This window comes from Micropterus salmoides, unplaced genomic scaffold (genome assembly GCF_014851395.1).
Source record: "Micropterus salmoides isolate LMB-PRFRI ecotype aquatic unplaced genomic scaffold, ASM1485139v1 Ms_hic_scaffold_12, whole genome shotgun sequence".
Classification (NCBI taxonomy): Eukaryota; Metazoa; Chordata; class Actinopteri; order Centrarchiformes; family Centrarchidae; genus Micropterus; species Micropterus salmoides.
Genome location: NW_024040263.1, coordinates 29,194,086 through 29,219,802, shown reverse-complemented (window position 1 = coordinate 29,219,802; position 25,717 = coordinate 29,194,086). Strand labels below are relative to the sequence as shown.

The 25,717-nt window shown below is 41.2% G+C and overlaps 2 protein-coding genes across 7 annotated transcripts; one reads left to right on the top strand and one right to left on the bottom strand.

Annotated features, from left to right (window-relative positions):
• The first annotated feature begins 4,510 nt into the window (after window positions 1-4,510).
• LOC119899732 (E3 ubiquitin/ISG15 ligase TRIM25-like) lies at window positions 4,511-13,280 on the top strand. Of its 6 annotated transcripts, none has more exons than XM_038714417.1 (9): window positions 4,511-4,655; window positions 4,749-5,364; window positions 6,752-6,847; window positions 6,937-7,170; window positions 7,732-7,900; window positions 8,085-8,150; window positions 10,656-10,844; window positions 11,159-11,287; window positions 12,957-13,279. In XM_038714417.1, the coding sequence occupies exons 2-9, from the start codon at window positions 4,768-4,770 to the stop codon at window positions 13,100-13,102; spliced, it is 1,626 nt and encodes a 541-aa protein (XP_038570345.1). In that variant the 5' UTR covers window positions 4,511-4,655; window positions 4,749-4,767; the 3' UTR covers window positions 13,103-13,279. The 6 variants fall into 6 exon arrangements, with proteins under 6 accessions (XP_038570345.1, XP_038570342.1, XP_038570346.1 ...); XM_038714414.1 differs by having other exon boundaries at window positions 7,732-7,912; XM_038714416.1 differs by having other exon boundaries at window positions 4,517-4,593; window positions 7,732-7,912.
• A 2,765-nt stretch (window positions 13,281-16,045) lies between these two features.
• dgke (diacylglycerol kinase, epsilon) lies at window positions 16,046-25,468 on the bottom strand. The gene is made up of 11 exons (XM_038714407.1): window positions 24,690-25,468; window positions 24,018-24,177; window positions 23,769-23,888; window positions 23,466-23,609; window positions 23,173-23,330; window positions 22,435-22,483; window positions 22,171-22,284; window positions 21,933-22,004; window positions 20,968-21,095; window positions 20,709-20,820; window positions 16,046-19,406 (listed from the first exon to the last, which is right to left on the bottom strand). The coding sequence occupies exons 1-11, from the start codon at window positions 25,139-25,141 to the stop codon at window positions 19,185-19,187; spliced, it is 1,731 nt and encodes a 576-aa protein (XP_038570335.1). The 5' UTR covers window positions 25,142-25,468; the 3' UTR covers window positions 16,046-19,184.
• Between the last annotated feature and the right edge of the window lie 249 nt (window positions 25,469-25,717).

Genomic DNA, 25,717 nt, shown 5'->3' with positions numbered 1-25,717 from the left:
GTTCATTTTATTTCTCATTAACGTAAACTCAGCAGAGACAGAAATGTAGAAATTTTTGCAAATTTATTAGAAAAGAAAAACAAATGTCACATGGTCATAAGTATTCAGACCCTTTGCTCAGTAATTGAGGCCGACGAACTGAGCACTCTGGATGACTTCCAGGATATCTCTGTACTTGGCCGCATTCATCTTTCCCTCGATTGCAACCAGTCGTCCTGTCCCTGCAGCTGAAAAACACCCCCACAGCATGATGCTGCCACCACCATGCTTCACTGTTGAGACTGTATTGGACAGGTGATGAGCAGTGCCTGGTTTTCTCCACACATACCGCTTAGAATTAACGGCAAAAAGTTCAATCTTGGTCTCATCAGACCAGAGGATCTTATTTCTCATAGTCTGGGAGTCCTTCATGTGTTTTTTGGAAAACTCTTTGCGGGCTTTCATATGTCTTGCACTGAGGAGAGGCTTCCGTCGGGCCACTCTGCCATAAAGCCCCGACTGGTAGATTGCTGCAGTGATGGTTGACTTACTACAACTTTCTCCCATCTCCCGACTGCATCTCTGGAGCTCAGCCACAGTGACCTTTGGGTTCTTCTTTACCTCTCCCACCAAGGCTCTTCTCCCATGATTGCTCAGTTTGGCCGGACGGCCAGCTCTAGGAAGGGTTCTGGTCGTCCCAAACGTCTTCCATTTAAGGATTATGGGGGCCACTGTGCTCTTAGGAACCTTAAGTGCTGCAGAAATTTTTTTGTAACCTTGGCCAGATCTGTGCCTTGCCACAATTCTGTCTCTGAGCTCTTCAGGCAGTTCCTTCAACCTCATGATTCTCATTTGCTCTGACATGCACTCTGAGCTGTAAGGTCTTATATAGACAGGTGTGTGCCTTTCCTAATCAAGTCCTATGAGTTTAATTACACACAGCAGGACTCCAACGAAGGAGTAGAACCATTTCAAGGAGGATCAGAAGAAATGTACAGCATGTGAGTTAAATATGAGTGTCACACCAAAGGGTCTGAATACTTATGACCATGTGATATTTCAGTTTTTCTTTTTTAATAAATTTGCAAAAGTTTCTACATTTCTGTTTTTTTTCTGTCAAGATGGGGTGCTGAGTTACATTAATGAGAAATAAAATGAACTTTTTTGATTTTTGGAAAATGGCTGCAATGAAACAAAGAGTGAAAAATTTAAAGGGGTCTGAATACTTTCCGTACCCACTGTAATTGCCTTCTCTGAGCAAGAAAGAATGGGCACTATACAGAATCAACCAAGCAAAGTTTTATATATATATATATATAGATATAGATAGATGAGAAATAGACGTGGCCCAAGAATAAATCCTTGAGGCACTCCACAATATAGCTTGATTTAGTTGGAAATACAGCCATTTATAGATACATATTAGTCTGTATTATTAAGGTAGTCACTAAGCTAGATGATGACAACATCCTAAAAGCCATAACGGTGAAGTTTGGAAATCATAGTTTTATGACTTTATCAAAAGCCATTGATAAGTCTAAAAATATACCAATTTTAAACATATAATTATCCAGTGCTGTGGACATTTTGTCTGTAAGTTGTAACAGAGCCATGTATGTTTTTGTCAAAATCCATATTTTTGATTAGACAGGATATTGTTATCATTTAGGGAAAAAACTCCGTTGAACATTAATTTATATGTTTTCTTTCTGCTCTTCCTGTTATGGGCCTTATTCTACCTGGTCTACCTTTTCTGATCTGTTGTCTGACTTTTGACACCAATATTTAAGCATCTAACTTATTTGATCAACCTTGGTTCCAACTGGAAACAATGGTGTATTTTCCCTAGGCTACATATATATAATAATAACAGCTTTATTGCAAAGACAAGCAATAGACATGTCAAAATGTGCTCACTTGTGTCATCATGGAGAAGATGAATGTCTTTAAAAGTACATTTTGTTTGCATGCTGATTCACAGATAAACATCATCAGATGTGTGAGGCAGTGAGTTTTCCTGGCAGGAATGTCAAGGTGTTCTGCTGGCTGAATTTGCTATATATCAACAATGAACAAAAAGAGTCTTTTCAACAATGATTTGTATTTCAATAATGATCAGTAGAAAATATTTCCAACAATTTCTCAAAACACCAGAATTCCTTTAATTTCATCGCCATCGAAAAAACATACTTTTCATGACTCATTTTGATCATTTCACAAGTAGCAGCATTAGGCAGTTAATACCTGACTGGCATCCTTATGAGAAGCATGGTTGAGTGAGGTGAGGTGTGGCAGAGAACAAAGGAAGAGAGTACCCACCCTGAGAGAGACAGACATGACATGCCAGTCATTGTACATTGTGTGCCAATGAAGCCAATTGAATTAAAATGAACTGACAGACAAAACCACACCAACACACAGAGACACACACACACAGAAAGAGAGAATTTATTGACAATTAATTGAAAAGGGTGTAGGGGGGAAACCTATGACATAATTAAAACAATGTATACAAAAATAATAAATGAGTTCTGGCAGTTAATCTGGAAAAGATTAGAGTTATAGTCTTCCAAAAACGACCCAGGTGTCAGGGAAATCCTAATATTCTTACTGGGCTCCACTGACATAGAACAAACACACATATTTAGGACTAAAAATTACCTCTACAGGAAATTTCAATCTGGCTGTGAGTGATCTGATGTTACTGTAGCCTAGGCCTACTCACCGCTATAATACGTGTATCACATAAACAACAGTTGTATTAAGATTCAGGATTGATGTTAAAAAAAAGTATGTTTTTTTTTTTTTTTAAACAATGAAACTGAAAGCATTTGTCATTAATATATTATTATTTTTCTTTTTCTTTAATGCCTTTGTTGCTTGTTACGTGATCCCCCTGTGTATCTAGTTATGCCAGGTTCTATTCTGTCCTGTTATTTTATTTTGGCTGAAGATTTTCGCATGAGATGAGTACGATTCAATAACAACAACAGCTTTATTGTCTATCAGAAAAGAGCCTTTTTTAATTAAACACAATATAACCTTTGGGCTACGTTGTTAACCTGTAAATGGTGATATGAAATGTTAGTGTAGGAATTAAAAAATCCTACATGTTAACCGGCAAAATCACGCAGTACTCGCATTTGAAAGAAAGGTCCCTCATCGTGCAGCAAAGGGTGTTACACACCTTCAACAAGCCAGCATCGGTGCTGACTCTGCATCTGAGGGTTTAACAACCCACTACCACTCCGCCCTCACTGGTTTCGGATGCAAACTCAATGTGGAGGACCCTCCGCATGAAAACGCAAACGGAGTGGAATTAAGTAGGAAGAGGGAGTAGCAAGCAGTTTCGGTAAGGCCCCTACTCTCTCCACTGCCAAGAGGTGAACATAGAGAGGAGTCCCCTCAGCCAGCTGGTCCTGAGGATCACTTCCTTTAACAGCTCAAGGCCTCAGGACAGCCCTCACACAATCTGTCCCAATCAAATTATAGCTGACCAAAAAGAAAATCACATTTACTACTGGAGATCTACCACAAAAACTCAAAGTAAACTTCAATGCTGTTTGGCTCTAAACAGACAGTACATGGTGGCAGACTATCTGAGCACCATGAGAGATCAGTTTCTGAGGAAGACATTAATTATGTACAGCTCTGTCCACAGACACAGGTGGAGACAGAGCAACATTTCCTACTACAATGTAGCACATGTGAAGATATTAGTTATTCACAAACATTAAATGTAAATTCCCAGATTTTGATACACTCTCTGACCAGACTAAAATGCAACATCTACTTGGAGAAAACAGTATCAGAGCCATAAGCAGCGAGATACTGTCAACACATGAGAGCTGCAGTTAGTCTGCCCTTACTCCACTACTTCATGGGTCTGTTTTTTGTTTTTTACATTCCACGTTTCATACTTATGATGATTTTATTACATTAATATATTGTTGTTTCTTCATTGATCCTATAAACAAACATACAATATACTACTCAGAATCAGGATCAAGATCAGAAGGAGCTTTATTGCCAAGTAGTGTTTAGGTATTTGCTTTGGTGATGAGGTAGACAAACATACAGTTGACATAAATAAATGTAAAAATATATAAATATGAATCACAGCCGAAAACTGAATTAACACACAAAAACAAAACAAAGCGCACCTAACACCAGGCAGCTTTACACAGCGCCATCTTGTACACACAAACCCACACACACATTTACTGATTTATTTATTTATTTTTACTGAGACTGAAATATACTGAATATGCAAATATGCTGAAATTAGACAGCAGCTTGCCACAACCTGAGGGAAAGCCACTGAAGTCACCAACTCCATTTCTGTTTGTGATTATTACTTCAACTGTGTTATTTGGTGATAAAATTTAAATTCTGTTCAACACAGTTATCTTCTTTTATATGTGTATCCAAGTGGCTTTGGCAATAATGTTGTTAAACATGCCAATAAAGCTTTCTTGAATTGAATAGACAGACAGAGAGAGAGAGAGAGAGAGAGAGAGAGAGAGAGAAAGAGAGAGAGAGAAAGAGAGAGATGCGCCTTTATCTGTGGTCACGACTTATCTCGCCAGACACACTGAGTGAGCTGATGTTAAGGTTGGCTTAATACATCTATTGGCATAAGAAAGTTATCGTGACAAGAGGGGAATTATCATTCAGTAAGACAGCTGCATGAAAAATATTGTTTACTTGTAATTCCAGACATATTAAGTTAGATACGAAAGAAGTTAAGTTTCGTTTCTCCCTCGCAGCCTCACCTGAAGTCACATCATGGCCGAAGTGGACGAGAGTCAGTTTTCTCTGTTGAGTCTGGAGGATGAGCTGACCTGCAGCATCTGTCTGAGTACCTTTGACTGTCCGGTGACCATCCCCTGCGGACACAACTTCTGCCAGGACTGCCTCCTCGCCACCTGGAAGGAGTCCTACAGCTGCCCTCAGTGTCGGACCCACTTCGCTACCAAACCCGAGCTGAAGAAGAACACGGTCCTCAGCACCGTGGTGCAGACCTTCAACTTGAGGTCGACCAAGAGCGAGGCCAGCCCGGCCGAAGAGGAGAGCAAGGCCAAGAAAGAGGAAGTCATACGCTGTGATGCCTGCATGGAAGCAGAAGCATCGCAGACCTGCCTTACCTGCATGGCCTCTTTCTGTGAGGAGCACCTGCGCCCTCACCGGGAAAACCCAAACTTTAGTCTCCACCAGCTGAGTGAGCCTGTCGGCGACCTGTTGGAGCGTATCTGCACTGTCCATCACAAGATGATGGAGTTCTTCTGCACCCAACATGGCCGACCAATCTGCAGCCTCTGCCTCCAACAAGTCCACAAAGGCTGCCCCTTCATGTCCCATGAGGAGCAGAGGAACATGAAAGAGGTGTGTGTCAGTGTGTGTTTGTGTACGTTTGTCATTATCCACATGTCACCCGTCTCATTACAGTCCAGATATCACACTGGCCTTATTGTTCTGAAATGAATAATTTGAAATTTTGAGGAGTAGCCTACATTTATTTATTTGCTGAGAGGTAGGCTACTGCTTTTCTGCCAAACATAATTCATCCAGCTATGAAGGAAATTAATAACTAATAATGCAACATTAATGGACAATACAATAAGTCATTCAAGACTACACTGTTATAAATGCATAAATAGCCATATTTGAATGGTAGGAAGGTGACACTTGTGCATCTGTATTTAATACGTTTGAAAGGAAGGTTCAAACCGCCAAGTGTTGCGCAGAGATGGCTGCTGTTGTTGCTGCCAGAAGGAGACACAGCCGTAATGAAAGAAAACGTAGAGAAATTAACATTATTAGAAAATATTATTCCATATCCAATATATAGCCTATAATTATAATTATTTTATTTTATTTAATCGATTAACTATATAAATTGATTTTATTTTTAGTATTTTCCTTTAGCTTTGGCAATACTGTGGTATTAACATTCATGCCAATAAAGCAAATTTGGTTTTGACCAGACTTCTTTTCTCTGTGAGATGGAAGAATTTAGATAGTTGCGTGGCGCTGCGGAGAGCCGCCAGCTGCAGTAGTGCACGGATCATGCGTAAAATTAATCCAGCCAGAGGGAACGATCACCAACTGCTCACAGCGCGCCGGTCGTAATAGCGACACAACCCATTGTAGGTATCAGAGAGGGGATGGGGCGTACAGGGCCAGGGACAGGAGATCGCTGAGCCACCGGGCACGGTGCGGACGGTCGGTGATTGTTCCCTCTGGCTGGATGAAGCACGATCTGCTGGCATTTCCTCGCATCTGGGTCATTCCAGCATACTGTAGCTGTTTCTGCTGAGGTTTCCCAAAGCAGTTTTTCAGGTGTGCTGTCCCAAGTACTTAGTGCAGTCTCAGGCAGGATGGGCAGGTACGATTTCCACATACTCGGGACGCACTGAATGAAACAAACCAAGGTTTTTACGCAGTGGCTGCTTTCCCTCCTGACTCTCCATGGCGGAAACCATTAAAACATGCAAAACCCTAAATACTGCCACCTCCATTGTGTTTGCTCCTGTTGTCATCTACGCCACATTCTTAGTTGATCACTCATAACAGGTACTACAATTTAGAATGCACACGCAATTTAGTACTCTTTATTCAGGATGTTAGTAAATCGGGCCCATGGTGTGCAATATTAACGCATTGTTTGCATTAGGCTGTATGGCCTTGCATTGAAACTGTGGTGAGCACAGTCTCTACAAAACAGATCATTCTCTGTCTACTGAAGCTCTGTTACCATATTGCCTTTTAGTACGACCTCAGAGACAAGTTGGGTTTGCTGGACAGGAGGATTGAGAAGACCGAGACTGTTATGTTCCAAATGAATGACACAGAGAGCAAGCTGACGGTAATTTCTTCCGACTTTACTTTATTAGTGATTCCTTCCTATATATGGTGGCGTATTTATCTATGGCTCCTCTCATGGTCCTTGCCTAGGACGCAGCAACCAAAAGGAAGACCGCATTGACAGCTGTGTATCAGCAGATGCGGGATATGTTGGCCCAAGAAGAACACGAGGCCCAACATGAGGTGGACCGCGAGCTGGAGATTAACCAGACGAAACTGCAGCACCTCATGAAGAGGTTCACTGAGAATTCTGAAAAGATGAGAAAAGCCAGAGAAGATATAAACAGTCTGCTGAGTCGATCCCAAACCTTGGCCTTTCTGCAGGTGAGATCAGAGAGAGATCACACTTAAAATAAGGAAAGAGATCTAAATATTATATACACTTGGAATATTCTTATGCTTTTTGGGTGCATGCTATGTTCAGCCACCACAGTTTAAGTTAAAGTAAATATGTAGAATCTTAACTAGATGTGCAGCGATTTGTCTACATAAAACCAACCACCTTTTTTAATAATTGCTAAATCATTTTATTAATTTTTTTAAGCAAACACGCCAAACATCTGCTGGTTCCTGCTTCTCAAATTTGAGGATTTTTCTACTGTGATATAAGATGCATATTAAATATTTTGGGGTTTTGGACTGTTGGCCAAATAAGACAAGCATCAGACAATGCATCAGCTCAGGCTGTAATAACAGGAACATTTCACTGTTTTCTGACATTTTTTTGACAAATTCATATTTCAGAAAATAATTAGTAAATTAATCAATAATTAAAATAATAATCCTGACTTTGGCACCCCAGACTGGTATTATGAACAAAAGAGAGCAATGCATGCTAATGAGTTAATTTTCATTCATTCATTTTCTTTCCCTTGTTCCTCATAGTCTTCAATTAACTTGCCTAAGGCTGTAAACTTTGACCCTCACACCCCTCGAATCAGCCTGGACTCCAAGAAGGTGACAGCAACACAGGGCTTTGCTGCTGCCCTGAAGGAGTATCTGACAGAGATCCTTAAACAGCCTGTTGAGGCCAGACTGCTGATGCTTAAACCAGGTGAATGTGCAGGTACATTTAGTGGAGAGTTTTCCATTTGGAGATTTCTTATGAAATAATAATAGTGAAGCCAAACATGTCCACTTTTGTCGTAGAACTTAACACTGTGTGTGAGAATGGGTGAATGAGAGGCCAATTGTAAAGAGCAATGCAAGGATCAATGCAGTCCATTTGCCATTCACAGATGAAAAAGCAGCTCCTGCCCTGGGACCTGAACATACTGGAAATACTGGATATCAGCCGAAATCTGGTATGTGTATCTCTGTGAAGGTAGTATTGTAGAAAAAAATCTCAACACAGTAGTACACAGTATCTCAAACGTGGGTACACTCCTCACATTTTTGTAAATATTTGATTATATCTTTTACATATGACAAAACTAAAGCAATGACACTTTGCTACAATGTAAAGTAGTGAGTGTACAGCTTGTATAAATTTGCTGTCCCCTCAAAACATCATACAGCCATTATTGTCTAAATCGCTGGCAACTAAAGTAAATACACCCCTAAGTGAAAATGTCCAAATTGGGCCCAAAGTCTCAATATGTTTTGTGGCCACCATTATTTTCCAGCACTGCCTTAACTCTCTTGGGCATGGAGTTCACCAGAGCTTCACAGGTTGCCACTGGAGTCCTCATCCACTCCTCCATGATGACATCACAGAGCTGGTGGATGTTAGAGACCTTGTGTTCCTCCACCTTCTGTTTGAGGACGCCCCACAGAGGCTCAATAGGGTTTAGGTCTGGAGACATGCTTGGCCAGTCCATCACCTTTACCCTCAGCTTCTTTAGCAAGGCAGTGGTCGTCTTGGAGGTGTGTTTGGGGTTGTTATTAGGGCTGCACAATTAATCTAATCGCAATCGCGATGTCGTCATGTGCGATTACATAACCGCAAAACAGTGTGCAATTTAATAAATTACAAGAAGTGTGCGAGACACTTTCTTCTGTGTGTGCGCTGCGGTCTGCTTATTATCTCAGTCCACACCAGGCTCTTGATTGTGCCTCTAAAAAAAACCAGATAAGCCTACGTGCAGAAAAATGATTATGAGCAGTGTGCAGATAACAACCTACCGTAACCCCACTTCCTGTTATGTGGCTAATCGTTCAAAACAGAGTCAGACTGGCCACCAGAGCAAGAGAAATGCCGGTGCTCTTGTCGCTCTGTGACAGAGACAGAGAGACGTCTGCTGCAGCTGAAGCAGTAAGACAGAAGAAAACAGGGAGAAGATAAGGAAGGTTTGGGTTTAGCTCGCTAGCCATTTAACGTTAGCTGTATCGGTTCCTTTTGTTGTTCAACATGTTCAACTTTTCACAGAGCCAACGTGCTTGTCAGTCACTTTTCGTCAACCGACCAATCACAACCTGAATGCGGCGGGACATTAATAAAGTTTGACGTGCTATAGCAAATCATTAAATGTTGAACAATATGATTATTAATTAGTTAGTTCTTAGTATTAATAAATTAGAGACTAATGCTGAGCCTTTTGCTTGCACAAGGATTACATTTTAAAAAACAACCCACAAAAGTGAAACAGCTATAACTGGTTTTCATACTCAACAAGTGGTAAAAAAAAGTATGCTTTTATATGAAATTCTAATGAATGTAGTATTTAATATATTATTGTTATACTAACAGTAAACTATAAACTAAATATTATACTTTATATAATATTCTCATGTACAGTTCCTCCTCCAGGTTGTGGATAGAGACTCTGCATCATGTACATTGAGCCGGTGCCAGGATGCGCCTCCTCTGTAGAGCAACACGCTCCCCTTATTCTGTTTTACATCTGTTTTACTTGTTATTGTTAGAAATATTCTTTATTGTTTAACTTTGTTCAAGCTGTCAGTATGTCAGTATTTCACGCATTCTTTGATAATTAAGCAAGTAGACTCATAGTACCATTTGTTCCAAACTGTTTGCGGGCTTTCTTGTGCATCGTCTTTAGAAGAGGCTTCCTTCTGGGACAACCAATTTGATGCAGCGTGCGGCGTATGGTCTGAGCACTGACAGGCTGACCACCCAACCCTTCAACCTCTGCAGCAATGCTGGCAGCACTCATACGTCTGTTTCCCAAAGACAACCTCTGGATTTTACCCTGAGCACGTGCTCTCAACTTCTTTGGTCGACCATGACGAGAACCGCTGTATGGTCTTGGCCACCGTGTTGCAGCTCACTTTCAGGGTCTTGACAGTCTTCTTATGGCCTCCGCCATCTTTATGTAGAGCAACCATTCTTTTTTTCTTTGCCATGAGGTGCCATGTTGAACTTTCAGTGACCAGTATGAGGGAGTGTGAGAGCGATAACACCAAATTTAACACACCTGCTCTCCATTCACACCAAAGTGTGCTCACTTTTGTTGCCAGCGGTTTAGACATGACTGTGTGATGTGTTATTTTGAAGGGACAGCAAATTTACACTGTTATACAAGCTGAACACTCACTACTTTACATTGTAGCAAAGTGTCATTTCTTCAGTGTTGTCATATGAAAAGATAGAATCAAATATTTACACAAATGGGAGGGGTGTACTCTTGTGATATATTGTATGTACCTGTAATAAAATATCTGGTCATGATAAAATTCACACACATATCTGCACATTGTGTAGCTATGAAGTGAGAGAAAGATACTGATACATTTCAGTCAAGCACTTATATTTATATACAATTTGACGAGCATTATATAACACACCACTTAATAAAACACTTATGTAGTCTAGAAAATTTCTTCTCATTTCACATTTTCTGCTTCAGAACAACCAGAGCCCCAAAAGCAGGAAGGACAGCCCAGGTCCCACAGTCCAGGTCGTCCACCCATCCAGCCATATTTCCAACCAGTTCCTGTACCTGTTTATATGGGATCACATGGAAGATGGAATCCATCCCAGTATGCACAGGGTCACCAGTCACCACGCTTTCCATTTATGGCAGGACAATGGAAAAGTAAGTAAAACATAAACGTACAGTCATACACACAATATTGTTATATGGATTACGACAGTATGATTCTAAAAGACTAACCAAACACGAATTGTATCACTCTTTTACTAACACTTGCGTCATCAGAATAATTTTGAGGATGCTATAATCACATACAAATTCTGCACATTAATTTAATTTTGCATGTATCCAATCACTCTTCCAAGAAGATAAGCATGAATTGATTGAAAAGCCAATCCACCAGCCAACCAACACACAATTCACAATAAAAATATAATAGCTACCTTAGCCAAACTTACAGAATTCTCCAAATTCAGACCCACAAAAAGTGTTGAGAAAACCTAATCAGGAAAAAAAGAAGAAAACCATCTGCAAGCCGGTTCATGAAGCGACCCCGAAAAAGGATGGAGAAGCACGCAAGAAAAGCCACACTCTCAAAAACAAAGGTACTAGTATTTTTGTAATGATTCGGACAATTTTCAGTACAAAGAACCATACAGTAGAGAGTTTCGCTACTTGGTCCATTTGTGTGATTTGTGTGCTGCATGGCGATTAACGTCTTTGCACACATGGGTCATGCAGTGCTAGACTATTCTGTGGAAAGGAATGAGAGGACTTCTTTGGTGTGAAGACAGCTTTACACTCACATCTGAGTTCAGTCACCAGCAGTCTTTTGTTTTCTATCATGGTGACAGAGTGTGACAGGTACGAGAGGCTGCTTTACACATTTGTACTTGTTTTTACTTGTTACTTTGCATCTGCAAAGGTCACATTTTAACATGCTGCATACCATTATCTGTGGAATCACTATAGTCCACAAGCCACTGGCAGGACTTGTCTCATTTTGACATACTTTCATAATTGTTTGAATTGGGCGTGGATGTTTTTCTAATGCCATCAGGTATCAGCATTTACCAAGAGGGTGGTGGCCCAGTAAACACTAAGATCAGTATGTTATTCTTAGAAGGTAAGTTGTAATGCAACACACCTGGGCGGTCTGTGAGTGGGAAACACGGCGTATTTTGGCCTTATAGGTATTACAAATTCTGAGCATTGTGTCTTCTTCTCTCAAGTTGAAGAACTTCCACAGCAACAGATGGCATGTGTGTGGCTGTGACAATCGTCAGTCACTGTATGATGTGACAATGCACGCCTTTTTTTCCTTATGTGCCTGCACTATAAACTGTATAAAAAAAATGCCTGCACATGCCGAACCCATGCATGATTTTAACAGCTGCTCCTCCTCGGGTGTTCGTCACTGTTGCAAGTTTATCACCAAATTAAATTTAATTTATTTCCCACAACTTATTTGGTCACTAAAATATTTCACTCCTCCTCTCTCATTCAAATATAAAACAACTCCCAAGCTGTAGTCTTTCCCCTTATAGGCTAATACTACCGGTGAGGACGACCAAATACATATTTAGCATAAAATTAGGATTTGGTTTGTTTGACAGATGGGCTTAGCTTTATTTTTTTGCTTTTCTTTTACTAATTAATTATGCTGTAACTGATTTTTGTACACTTCACCATAGCTCCACCATGTCCAAAAGCTAGTCGCTGACTGTGTATCATTTTATGCTGAGAAGGTAGAATATTGGGCTTCTCTGAATTTTTACTTGTTAGGTTATGAAAAATGTTGTGCCACTGGCCATTTAAATTTGTGTTCTGAACGGTTTTCAACATTTTGTGAAAATGAATCCATAGGTTTGTACCAGAGCTTTTGCTCCAGGTATGTGGACAGGGCTGGTTTGAGGTGTGGTTGTTTTACTGGCATGACATGTTCTGACTTCCACAGATTAAGAGGTTGAGTAGAGGTCAGTAGAGTAAGCAGTAAAAACAACAGCCCTTCTCATAGACATGCAAAACTTGAATTACCTGCATGCAAAGATGTCAGTAAACTCTGAAGGCTTTTGGGATGTTGCATTTGTAATTTTGCTTTAAGAGGAACTTCAGAAAGCATAGATATTATTACTACAATTGCAGGTGTTCATGTTGTTGTACTTCAGATCGAATTCAATTTGAGCATGAGAATTTCAGATCAGTTTGATAGTGGCAAAACCCTCACACTGTGGGCGAACTTCTAAAGAAACCTTTTTGTATATTTCCCTTCAGAGCAAGACAAAAAAACCCCCAGTGGTCAGGGAGGAAATAAGCCAAGTGGGAGAGGATCTGATTTCACCAAGAAAGACAACCCCAGAAGCCATCCTTCATCAGAGAAATCAAAAACGCACCATCCACATCCCAATAAAAATAACTAGATGCAGCAGCAGATGTATTTGCTTCTGCTGTTGTCATACAGTGAGCCACTGTAAGATGTGAATCACATGATAGGGAATGGCACTACTTCATTGCTTTACAAGGGCTTCAATAAACAGTATCCACAAAGCCAGTCTTCACCATTACTTTACAGTAGTCACATATATATATATATATATATATATATATATATATATATATATATATATATATATATATATATATATATATATATATATATATATGTGTGTATGTATGTATGTATGTATGTATGTATGTGTGTGTGTGTGTGTGTGTGTGTGTTTTTACATGATGACATTTATGTATCAATGATTAACTGAGCAGTTGCTTGGAAATGAACACAACATTTACAAGCCAGCTGAGTTCATCGGTAAATGATTAACGTGGATCATAGCTGCAGTTTTTTTCCCACTCACATTATGTAAGTAATTTATAATTTAACTTCATTAAAACACAGACACATGGCTTATAAATAAAAATATTTATGGTCTTCAAATTCAAAAGATCGCTTCAATACATTCAAGTTCAATCAGAATCAGTTTTGTCACCTCTAGTAAAAATTTCACCAAAGCCTATTTTTTTTTGTTCTCTGTCATTGTAACCAATAAAAGCCTTTTCCCCCCAGACAGTTTCTTTGTATTTTCATTCCCGTTTAGTAGAGGCAACATAAGGTTTCCTCTTAAGACCATAATGTAGTCAAAATGAAATGTTTTCTTCACATTCTGATCAGCCTTTAGGGTTCTCTGATACAACAAAAAAAGTAAACATATTCAAAAATTACTAATTAATAATGAAAGCATTATAGTACACAACACAGTGAAATTTGCTTTGCCAAAGTGTGTCTATAAAAAGAGGCTTCATAAAGTATTTAGACCACTTTTTGTTTTAGATAAATATTTTAAAAATTTTACAGAGATACTATGACCTACAAATCATGTTCTCCAGAGGTAATGGAACAGGCTTGTTTGGTACAGACCCCAGAAAAAACATCACAGTATATAAAAAAACCCAAAAGACCCTGCTGACCTTAGGGGCTACCAACTGCTCCTGTCCTTCTCAACTAGCATCAGTGCTGCCAAAATTGTATAATGACAGAATAAGCAGTGCTACTGACTCAAGGAAATTATTTTCCACTTTTAAAACGCTACTAAATCCTCATCCACCTCCACCACCCACAAACTTTCTGCTGATACCTTTGCTGTCTTCTTCACAGGCAAAGTGGCGGCTATAACAAGCCAATTCTCTAAATCTCTCAAAATCAACCATTCTATTCCCGCCCTGGTCAGCTCTGTGAGCCTGGCACAGGAAAACCTATCATGTAGCAGTCCTTATACAGGTCTCCCTCCATCTCCCTCGAGAAATGGCCAAATGGCTCAACACCAAGGCTAACATGTTGCAGTCCTACTTCATCTGTTCCTCTGCCCTTCCAGGTCAATGGCACTCTCCGCGTTTACTCCTCTCACAGAGAACAAAGTATCAGAACCCGTAGCCGTACCATTACATGCCCACTGGACCCGATTCCTACGAATCTCCTCCAAGCCATATCTCCTACTGTGGCAAACACTCATGTGATAAATACTTCTCTGGCTTCAGGAATCTTCCCGACCACTTTCAAAAGGGCTCGGGTTGCACCCTTGCTCAAAAAGCCCTCACTTGACCCAACTCAAGTTGAGAACTATCGACCAGTGTCTCTTCTACAATTTTTATCCAAAACTATTGAACGGGCAGTATTCAAACAGGTCTCAGAATTCCTCTCACGGAATGACCTCTTAGATCCATATCAGTCTGGTTTTAAGAGTGCCCACTCTACTGAAACGGCTCTTCTGTCTGTAACAGAAGCCCTAAGGTCAGCTAAAGCTGCAGCCCAGTCCTCGGTTCTTATCCTGCTTGACCTATCAGCTGCCTTTGACACAGTCAATCACATGATTCTGCTATCCGCCCTCTCAGCAATGGGGTACCACAGAGGTACCCCAAGGCTCAGTGCTAGGACCCCTTCTCTTCTCAATCTACACCACCTCACTGGGGCCGATCATTCGCTCGCAAGGCTTCTCTTACACGGACCGTCTCTCGGACATATCTGCATGGATGAAGGCTTGCCACCTTCAACTAAACCTCTCTAAGACTGAAGCCAAGCAATCTATCCACCATAACATCAAACTACATATTGGCTCCTAAACCATCACTCCAACCTGGGTGGTGAAAAACTTGGGTGACATGATTGATGACCAGCTGTCCTTTTCAGGCCATGTTGTTGAAAAATTAGGCCCTACCTCCCTCAGTACGCCACCCAGCTTCTGGTCCAGGCCATGGTTACCTCTCGCCTTGACTATTGCAATGCCCTCCTAGCGGGTCTTCCAACTTGTGTGGTGAAACAGCTACAAATGCTCCAGAACGCAGCAGTGCGTCTGGTTTTTAATCAGCCCAAAAGGACGCATGTCACTCCATTGCTGTGTGACCTCCACTGGCTCCCCGTGGCCTCCAGAATCAGATTCAAGTCACTAATGCTTGCATACAGATTGACTACTGGGTCTGCACCATCTACCTGAACTCCATAATATAAATTTACGTTCCTTCTCGGCCACTACGCTCCTAACTTCAAAAAGCTCTTGAAAACTCATCTCTTCCAAGAACACTTCCTCTTATAACACCTCTAACTCCTAACATCTAACATGTACTTCCTGTACTCTTCTTCTTCTTCTTCTTCCCCTACAATTATCTTGTATTGATTGCACTTTTTGTTAACTCTGACTTCTTTATCTGTCAAAATACGTAGTGTGATTTAAAAAAAAATTTTGTTGAGCTCTAGTCAGAAACCTGTCCTGAAACCACTGAAGTCATTGTCATTTTCATGCTGAAATGTGAACAGTCGCCCCAGTCTACAGTTGCGTGCGCTCTGGAGCAGGATTTCTTCAAGGGTCTCTCTGTATTAGGCTGATTTCATCCTTCCCTCAATTCTGACCAGTGTCCTGTCACTGAGAAGCACCCCCATACCATGATGTTGAAACCACCATGCTTCATCGTAGGGACGATATTAGCCAGTTGATGAGCAGTGCCTGGTGGTCGTCAGACACAGTACAGAGTTCTAGCTAAGAGTTAAATTTTTTTCCTCATCAGACCAGGGACCCTTTTTCCTCATGCTCCGAGTCCTTTAAATGGTTTTATTCCTATATCCTGATTTATACATCACCAGCCAGTTAATTGAACTTCATGGCTTAGCTTTTGTCCTGACATGCAGTGTGAATTTTGGGACCTTACACACACACACACACACACACACACACACACACACACACACACACACACACACACACACACACACACACACACACACACACACACACACACACACACACACACACACACACACACACACACACACACACACACACACACACACACACACACACGCACGCCTGCCTAAACTAAAGCCAATTACAAATACTTACATAATGGAGAGATTTCAGTTTTGATTTTCAATAAATATGCAATAAATTTTGAAAACGTGTTTTTACTTAGTGGGTTATTGACTATAGATCTAGACTGATTCCACTTGAAATTACATCTACATCTATCTGTGAAGTGGTCTAAAAACTTTCTGAAGCCACTCTAAATACTGCTCTACATTTAACAAATAATAATAAATTACAGCTTTTTGAATTGGGAGCATTCAAACCAATAACATTACAGTCATGTTCCTCCACCCAAACATTAAAAGAAGTAAAAGTATTTAGCCACGCTAGCGATGTGTAATTTTCATTGCACGCCCGGGAAAAAAATGTTGCCCTTATTAAAGTTGCATAATCTTCACAGAAAGTTTTTTTTTTTGTTGCTGAAAACAGCTTTTCTCAGAATAAGAAGTTGCACTGTGCAGCTGTATTTAGATCCAACTCCGATTTAAGCTGGAAACTAGCATGTTAGCATGCTATCTAGCATTCGTATCAAACTAACGTTACAGCTAAGGCTGAGAGAAATTCTGTCAGTAGTTTTGGAACGATGATCAACTGTTTGACAAGTATAATGTATACCTGCTGGTGAAGATAAATAAATACTCAGAATCAACAAAATCATTACGATTCATTCTCTGGGGACCATTCATTTTATCTGTATCAAACTGCATCACAATTCATCAACAGTCATCGAGGTATTTCACTCTAAAACAGTGTTTTGAACGGGAGCCGTGCTGCTAGTGTGGCTAAAATGCTGCCAATGAACCCCTGTTACATCTAAGCAAATTCAGTGCAACACAACACACACAACTCTGGTAAACATGGATGATAAGATAAAAGATCAAACAGGTGTCCTTGAGCACAAAGACATTCACCAAACAAATAGAGGGTGATGAAACCATGAGGTCTGGTTAAAAGGAGGTGCATATTCCAAAAGCATAGGCATTGCGCGGCTAAAAACAAACCCGTTCAGCCAAACCAGCAGCAAGTTGCCTCCGGGCTCCTAAGAAAGCACAAACTAACATTCTATAACGTTAGATTTTCCGATATGGCTGTGAGCGACAGGTAATAAACAGGACCACCTCAAAAGGTACAATTAATATCCCTACAAGCAGGCTATTTTACGGACAAAGCACAAATGACCTTTTGCTCAGATTATGCAGAGTACAGGAACGATGCAACAATAAAACTCAACAGTTAGAACAATGTCACCAGAACACTACACAGGAAAGTACATGCAAGTAACTCTGATTGTATTGATATTACACTGTGGAGGTTTGAGTAGAAGACCAACTCTGCTTACCCTGTCTGCAGAAAATACTGTCTTTAGTCTGCCACCTTGTGGTGACTATTTGGTAAAACACAAATAACAAAATACGAGAGGATTACTTGTATAACATAAAGTCACAACATGGGATAAGTTAATCTCATCAGCAGTTATCACTATTGGCAGCAACATCAAAGGTCAATATTACGGTTTCCTATGTCATAAGCAGTGTAAGGTGTTAATAAGTGTGAGTGCCAAAACAGTGCAGCACAAAATATGTAAACAGGAGGACGTAGGCAAAGAAGAGGAAAAACAAAAGGTTTTACACGAGGCAAAATTATTCCTCTGAACAACACTTACTTGGCAGCACTTTCAAAATAAACCACAACAAAAAAGTGAGGTTGTTTCCTATAGCGCTTATCAGGAAAGTTAAATATAATTCAAGACTGTACATTAGTACAATCTAAAAGTTTAGCGAGCTACTTGAGACAGTGAACGATGAATCAATGTCCAGTGATTGACAACCACCAAGATTCAGACACCTTCTGGCCTACACACACATTTCAAAGCTTTATCTTAGGTGACACACTCAGGAGACACTTAAAAACTATCAACATTGTGATGAAAGGGGACTTTTACAGATATTCTGTACAGTTTAACATTTCACACACAACCAACTAGAGTCTACTAGCTGCTTGTTTGTGCTCTTTCTGGAATAAAAAAAAACAACTAATGGGCAATAAAGTACAGTACTGTAATATTTGTTGTGATTATACTGTTCTTTCCCCTTTTACTACTTCATCACCTGCTGTTGATTTAGACATGGCTTTATGGGGGTTAGGTCAATCGAACCTGGGCAACTTCATAAAAATGGCTGACTGATACCTGCAGGGCTGCACTGGGCATTCAGTTGTAAATACAGATTAATAAACAGTATAGTCGACTGTAGATATCTATGGCACAAGGGATCAGTGCAAATAAACCGCAATCTTTCTTCATAACATTCACCTCCTCCTGACTGTCCCACCCATGTTGAGGTGGAACTTCCTGAGCTCTGGGTTACAAAATATTGGGAATGGAGAGATAAAAGGCCAAAAAACTAAATCACACCAGCCCAATTCCAAACTAACCTTTCTGACACCTGTCAGCTCTCCGAAGATCTGAAATGATTACACAAGAAAATTACTATTAAAACTATTCTCATCAACGTGATTGAGGATAAAGTGTGTTCAAATATCTTAGAGGAGGGCGAGTAAGTGGCATCTCAAATGCAAATGAGGGATTAATAGAATCTGGGCTGCAGAAAGAAGAGATAAGAAGAGCTTCAGATCACGTGATGTTCAGAGTGGGTCATGCACGAGCGGAGGCCAGCTCCGGAGGCCTGGGCGAGTCGTGAGGGGTGGGGCTCTCTGTCTCAGAGGCGCTGGATTCGTCATCGTCATCGTCCGTCTGCTCGCTGCTGTGGTACAGCATGAGGGCCTGGGTCTTATGGGTGATGGTGATGGTGCAGGGACCCTGGGCCCATGGCTCCCCGTCCACCTGCATGGGCATCTTGGAGCTCTTAAGAACCAGCTGGAGAGGGAAAGATAACACCCGACACTTGAATAAGAGAGACTGTATATTGAGCAGGGAAAATCTGTATCTTGTTACTAATGGTGCTCACTGACGTTTCTGTTGTGTATTTTAATTTGGCGACAGAAGGTCCTAACATTGAGGGAATGATCAGCACGTTCCCTTTCACAGAGTGACTCACTAAAATCAGTGTCCTCTAAAGCTGCCACTATATTTTTTCAGCAGTACTTGTCGGATGGTCGAATAGCTCTGCGACTTTGAACTGGGGATCTGTTTCCAGCCTTACTGTCCATCCAGCATAAAGCAGATGAGAAAAGCTGTGGGAGGTGATAAAAATACAGATATTACCTATCATCGCTCTCAGCAATAAACTTCACAAGCAGCAGCGAATGCGTGGGGCTTTTCCTACCCTGAGTTTCGCCTCTCAGGCTACTATGACTGTAATGATTTACACGTTATATGTGCGATTATAAAATTCTCTAAAGACACCATAAACCGAACTACAATCAAAGCCAAGGGAATGAAGGACAGGTGTTCCTGATCTGAGAAAAGATTTTTGGTTTTATTATCTATTGTTGTCAGGTCTCTCAATGAGTCTAATATAATTTTCAGTGGTGACTGGTCATTAATAACACAGAAATTTAAACAGCATTTCCATTTATTTTGACTGACATTATTATGCAAGACCTGACAACCAATTCCATCATAATGTATAATTTGTTAATTACATGTAAATGCCATTGCCAACAAATGCAAGACTGACAGATTTTGTTTCCTCTTTTAGCCCATGACTTTGCCCAACACGTGGCATCAAACCTACACCCTTAGTTAGCAGCAAGGTTTCTGATCACCTTCTACATAAATATGTAAGGCATTCAAACACCAGTTAAATGAGTTCCTCCATCATTTTCCTTGTTGTGTATCCTGTGGTTGTCATGGTCACACTCAGGCGGCAGAGCAAATACCCGCGGCAGCCATCTTCTCTCTCTTTGCCACTGCCATTATGTTTCCATTGAAAATAATGGAGGGGGCAGTGGTAACCTTCACTGTTTAAAAACATTTGTAGGTCATCATCACTCGCTGTTTTTTGTGTGCTTTTAGTGAGTGATTAACGGTTAAGATTACCATGTAAAGAACTGAATGAGGATTTGAGCACATGAAGCAGCCAGTTAGCGTGTGCTTAATCAGATTAGTTCAAATGAAATTCTCAAAGTCTTTCTCCATACCCACTTATTGTGGTAAACAGGAAGGGCTGTGGTAGAACTGCATTTGTGTGTTAGTGTGTGTGTGTTACTGCCTCACCCTGACAGTGTGGGCCTGTCCCAGCCGTACAGGATTGGCCAGCTTGACCTGGATCTGAGCACAGTGGAAGGAGCCAAACACACCCACCACCTCCAGCAGACCATCATCCAGCCTGCAGGGAGAGACAGGAAGCAACGCTGCTGCTCACTCTTTAGTTGCCATGGTAACCTGGAGCACCCGATGACTAAAATCTGACTAATTGATGCTCACAGCAATAATTATCTCTACCCGGCGCTCCCGATGCCAATGCAGGACTTACCGTGTGGGGGGGCAGGGTTCGTCCCCCATACCCTCCCAGAGTCTGCAGCCTCCACCCCAGTAGCCAATGTTACAAACTATGATGCCCTCCAGGCTGGGCAGAGCCACCCTCTCCCCATCCAACTCCAGCTGTGGAAGGAACACACACACACACACACACAGTATTGACAGATTGGCAACTGGCTAAATCAGGTTCACTCTTTCCTACTCTGCCCTGGTACATAATATTCTCACAGAAATGACACATAGTACTTGCCCTAATATTTCAACTCGGTCACAAAATGTTAGATATAAATGGACACTTTGTGACAAAATCAGCTAGAGTAGTGATTTGGGAATTAAAAAAAAAAAAAACATTCACATAACAAAGACAACCATCCCTTATGTTTGGTTAATAAAGAATGACCAAAGTATAATGAGCAGGACATTTTAAGGTGATGGATAACATAAAATAAAAACTAAACGGTACATTTCCAAAGTAAATATCACTGGAAATAAAATTAGTAACAGTACAAATGTATTAAAGTTCAGATAAGAATTATGAGGCTAAAACAATACATACAAGCTTGATTTCAGAACATTCAATATATTTTTGATTGTTAAAACAGCCTGTCACCAATTACAATTTATCTTTATTTATTAAAGGAATAGTTTGACATTTTGGTAGCTAGCTTAGCTTAGCAAAAAGACTGGAAATGAGGAGAAATAGGCTAGCCTGGCTCTCACCAAAGTTCAGAAATACTTCCAGCACCTCTAAAGCTCACCAAGTACGCAAACAAAAACATAGAAGTGACAAGTTGTGGTAGTTTTTTTTTTTTAACTTAAGCAAGATCTAAGCTATTGCCCCGAAAACATTTTATGATTTTCAGCCAAGAATATCACGAATAGTGAAAACGTTGGCTAATTCTGAACTGCATAGGGACATAATTAACATGCAACTTCATCACATGAACAATGCTGCCGTACCTCAATCCTCTTATCCAGATCCTTACATTCCTGCACTAAACAGTCTTTGGTACCATACAGGAAATAAACAGCCTGGGGGGAAAAAGGAGAAGCATTAATATAAACCAGTTTCTCTGCTGTTTCTAACAATGAGAAAACAGACAGCAAGCATATTCACAGACAATGCCTTTATTTTAATATTCAAATTCGGTTTACACATAATTTATGTATTCAAATGAAACGGTCCACACTCTCTGACCTTGTTGATGATGCGGCTGGAGAAGAAGGAGGGTGTTTTCTCGCGGTGTGTGTGGAAGTTGAGCGCCATCAGAGCATCAGGCCCCACAGAGAAGTAGTTGTTCATGGACAGAACCTGTGGAGGACGAGCAGTATATTTTGCAGATGTACTGCTATGTGTGTCAGAGCAAACCCCGACACACAAAGCCTGAATAACAACTCATCTGCAAGTAAAGGTGAGATTGCATCTTGATAAAAATGATTCTAAAGTAGGGCTCAAACTCACCTTTGGTTTACGAAAGTAGAGGCCTTTTGAAGCCACTTGCACTTTCCATCTGAAAGTGATTATGCAGGTAATTAGCAGGAACAAAAGAAACACTAACAGGGCGATAGCTGGGAGTTATAACACTGAGATCACAAGTCCAGGACCACACACATGCAACGCTTCCCCCTCAGAAAATGATGACCAAACAGCAAAAACGGTCGGTAAAATGTTTAGTTCAAATTATATTTATATATAAGTTCTATTACCCTGGGGCTAAATGTTTTTTTTAGCCTTCTCCACACTGGCATGAATACAATTCTGGTGGAGAACTACTGAATCCTTTATTTAAGTATTTATTGTTGGTTTAAAGGTAGTAAAATCTAAATACTCTGGGTCTGAAAGTACTGGAACCAGCTTGTAACATACTGACAAGGTCGACCTTAAACATGTTGAATTTCCCATTAGTCAGTGGAGATGGGGATGGGGATAATATGACCATAGGCTCCTAAACGTTATCTACGACACTGAACACATAGGTCTAAACAAATTCATGAGACATTTGAATACTAGCAATTTCATCACGCTAAACTCGAAAGCTGTTGACAGAAGATCTTCCATAGCTCCTACACTGAAGAACAGTGCATAAAAACCCATTTGTAAGATTAATAAAACAGAACAATTTATAAGATGATGAAATAGCATCATACTGTTAAAGACTTGGTCCCAAAGCAAACACTGAAACTAGCATTGCTGCCCTACCTGTCCATTTTGACCACCTCTGCATCAAGGATGTTACGGAGAACCTGTTCCACAGCAATCTCTCCAGCATACCCGGCACCCCAGCCTAAAGTGTTGGAAAGGTCATTTCCTGTCCCCAGGGGCAGGATGGTCACCCTTGGCATAAACTGGTCTTGGCCCTGACACAGGAAAATATAAAATATAAGCAGATGGACATGATAAAGAAAGAGATAATGCCACATTGTTTCGCTTAAAAAAAGATTATTAAATGTAACAAAAGTAATTCTCATAGCTCAGAAACAGTCCTATCTCACCTTCAGCTTCATAGTATCGATGGCATCCAGCACCCAGCCCACTGTACCATCACCCCCACACACCAGCACCCGGACACTGCCGGGGGGAAGCAGGGTGCACAGCTGGAGGGCTTTGGAGGGCGTCAGCTCAGACAGGTCAAACACCTGGAGGAAAGAAGAGAGAAAAGAAAGGTTTACGTTGTGCTTTGTGCAAAAATTTTAGTCATCTCTTGGCTTTTTAAAAAAAAAGGGTTGACAACTAAAGGGAGTGTTAAAGGATCAGTTAGTCTAACGGGGACAAAGTCAGAGTAGCTCCAGACGGACCTGCACAGGATTCAGAAGGGTGCGAAATTCTCCCAGCAGAGCCTCCCCCATGTTGTTGCCACTACGTGTGTTAGCCAAGACCAACACCGGAGTCCAGCCACTGCCAAAGGAAGAGGCCAGCTACAGAAACACACACACACACAACACACACACCAACATTGCTTAAAACAGCGTTGGGACACCACATAAAACCTATTCCAGTATGAGTCCCTTGTGGCCCCCCCAACAACTCAGTCATATCTTGAGCACCTTGCTGTACTCATCGGGGTGCCTGCGGCGGAGCTTGTTGACACGGTACAGGTAATGAGGAGGGATGATGAGGCTGTGGAACTCGCCCAGGTCACACTGGTCTGCATCTGCCAGGCTGTCCATGCAGTCATCGTGCACTATGGCCTGACACCACACACACCTGAGGGAGGGACACAGACCTATTAGAAAAGTAAGAATACACACAGTCTTTACTCCTCTGTCTGTGACGCTGTCATTAGGATTTGCAGAGTCATTTATCTGACACTAGGAGATTACAGAGCTTGTGCCCTGCTATCCCAGAGAGCAGCATCAGTCCATTAGAGCAAATTAAAGACAGATTAAAATGCACCCCCATTATGATGACAACTATAAATGGTTCAGAGCAATAGCTTTTCATGACACTTTTTCTTTAATATGATTAATATCTTTAATAGTATTTCAGAATTTAATATCTTTAATAACATTTTACAGGTAGGCCCATGTAGTTAGGCTATGTTAATGTGTAGGTAACCATCTATTTGTCAGACTGCATTGGAGCCTTTCATGGGTGCAAAAAGAGCAACCCCCACCCCACTTTTACGCACAAAGGCAGCTGCAGCTTTGCAGTAAAAAAAAAAAAAAAAAGTGGGTCTCATACACATGCGGCTGCACCTGTAGCACCACCTACGCTACCTGAAGTCGCAGAGCTTCGGCTGGGTCCCACACTGCTGTTTGCACACTGCACAGTAGCTGGCGAGGGGTACATTTCCGCGGACCCAGCGGTGCTCCATGGCTCCTTCGGGGGTAGAGGGGGCCATGATCTCCTTGCACGACAGGCTCCGGTCGGCCCGGCGCAGGCACTGCTCGTCGGCGCACACGCCGCAGCAGTCGCAGAAAGCCCCTTGGAGGATGTGCTGGGAGCAGACGCAGCAGTAGGTGGGCTTGTTGAACAGGTCTGTGTAGTGCCAGCCGTGCTTGCTCTTGCGGAAGAAATCCTTCATGTGCGTTTTCCGCTTGGAGCGCTGGGCGCTGCACCACAGCGTGATGATGACCGGGACGATGACGGCCAGAGAGGTCCAGAACAGGAGCGTCCACTCCTCCCGGGAGCCGCAGTCGTCATGCGCCTCGCCCCCCTCCTTGTACATCGCTGCTGGTCGGTAGCGCGAGCGATGGATGATTCTAATGAGCGGAAATAAGTGAAGAGAAGATCTATGTAAACAACAGAAACTGGAGAGAGGACCCACGCCACGTTTTCTCTGCGCCACTCATGTTCACGGACACAAATTTGAGCTTAGATAGAAACATTTCCTGTGTAAGCAGCTATAAACAAGAAGACAGTGGTGTGACGTTGGACCAATGAGCTACCTCGCTACCTTAGCTTCATCAGAGAGTGCTTACATGTCAAGATAACTCAGTTCACCAACACGGAAAACACACATGCACGTTTGAGCCCTATTATTAGAGTAAATTCGTTTCACTTAAAGATGACTGACACCACATAATAAAAATGTCCCACTGTCCCACATAGCCTACAAGTGAAAGCCCTGTTTTAAAAATGTTACCAAATAAAGATATTGAAGTAGGGCCGAATTACCCCTGTTAGTGGTGGAAGACGTATTTAGACATTTTACTACAAGTAAAAGCACCAATACAACGATGTGAAAATACTAGAAAATCTAACCCCTACTTAAGTAACACAACAAAAGTTTTTATTTTGCAGA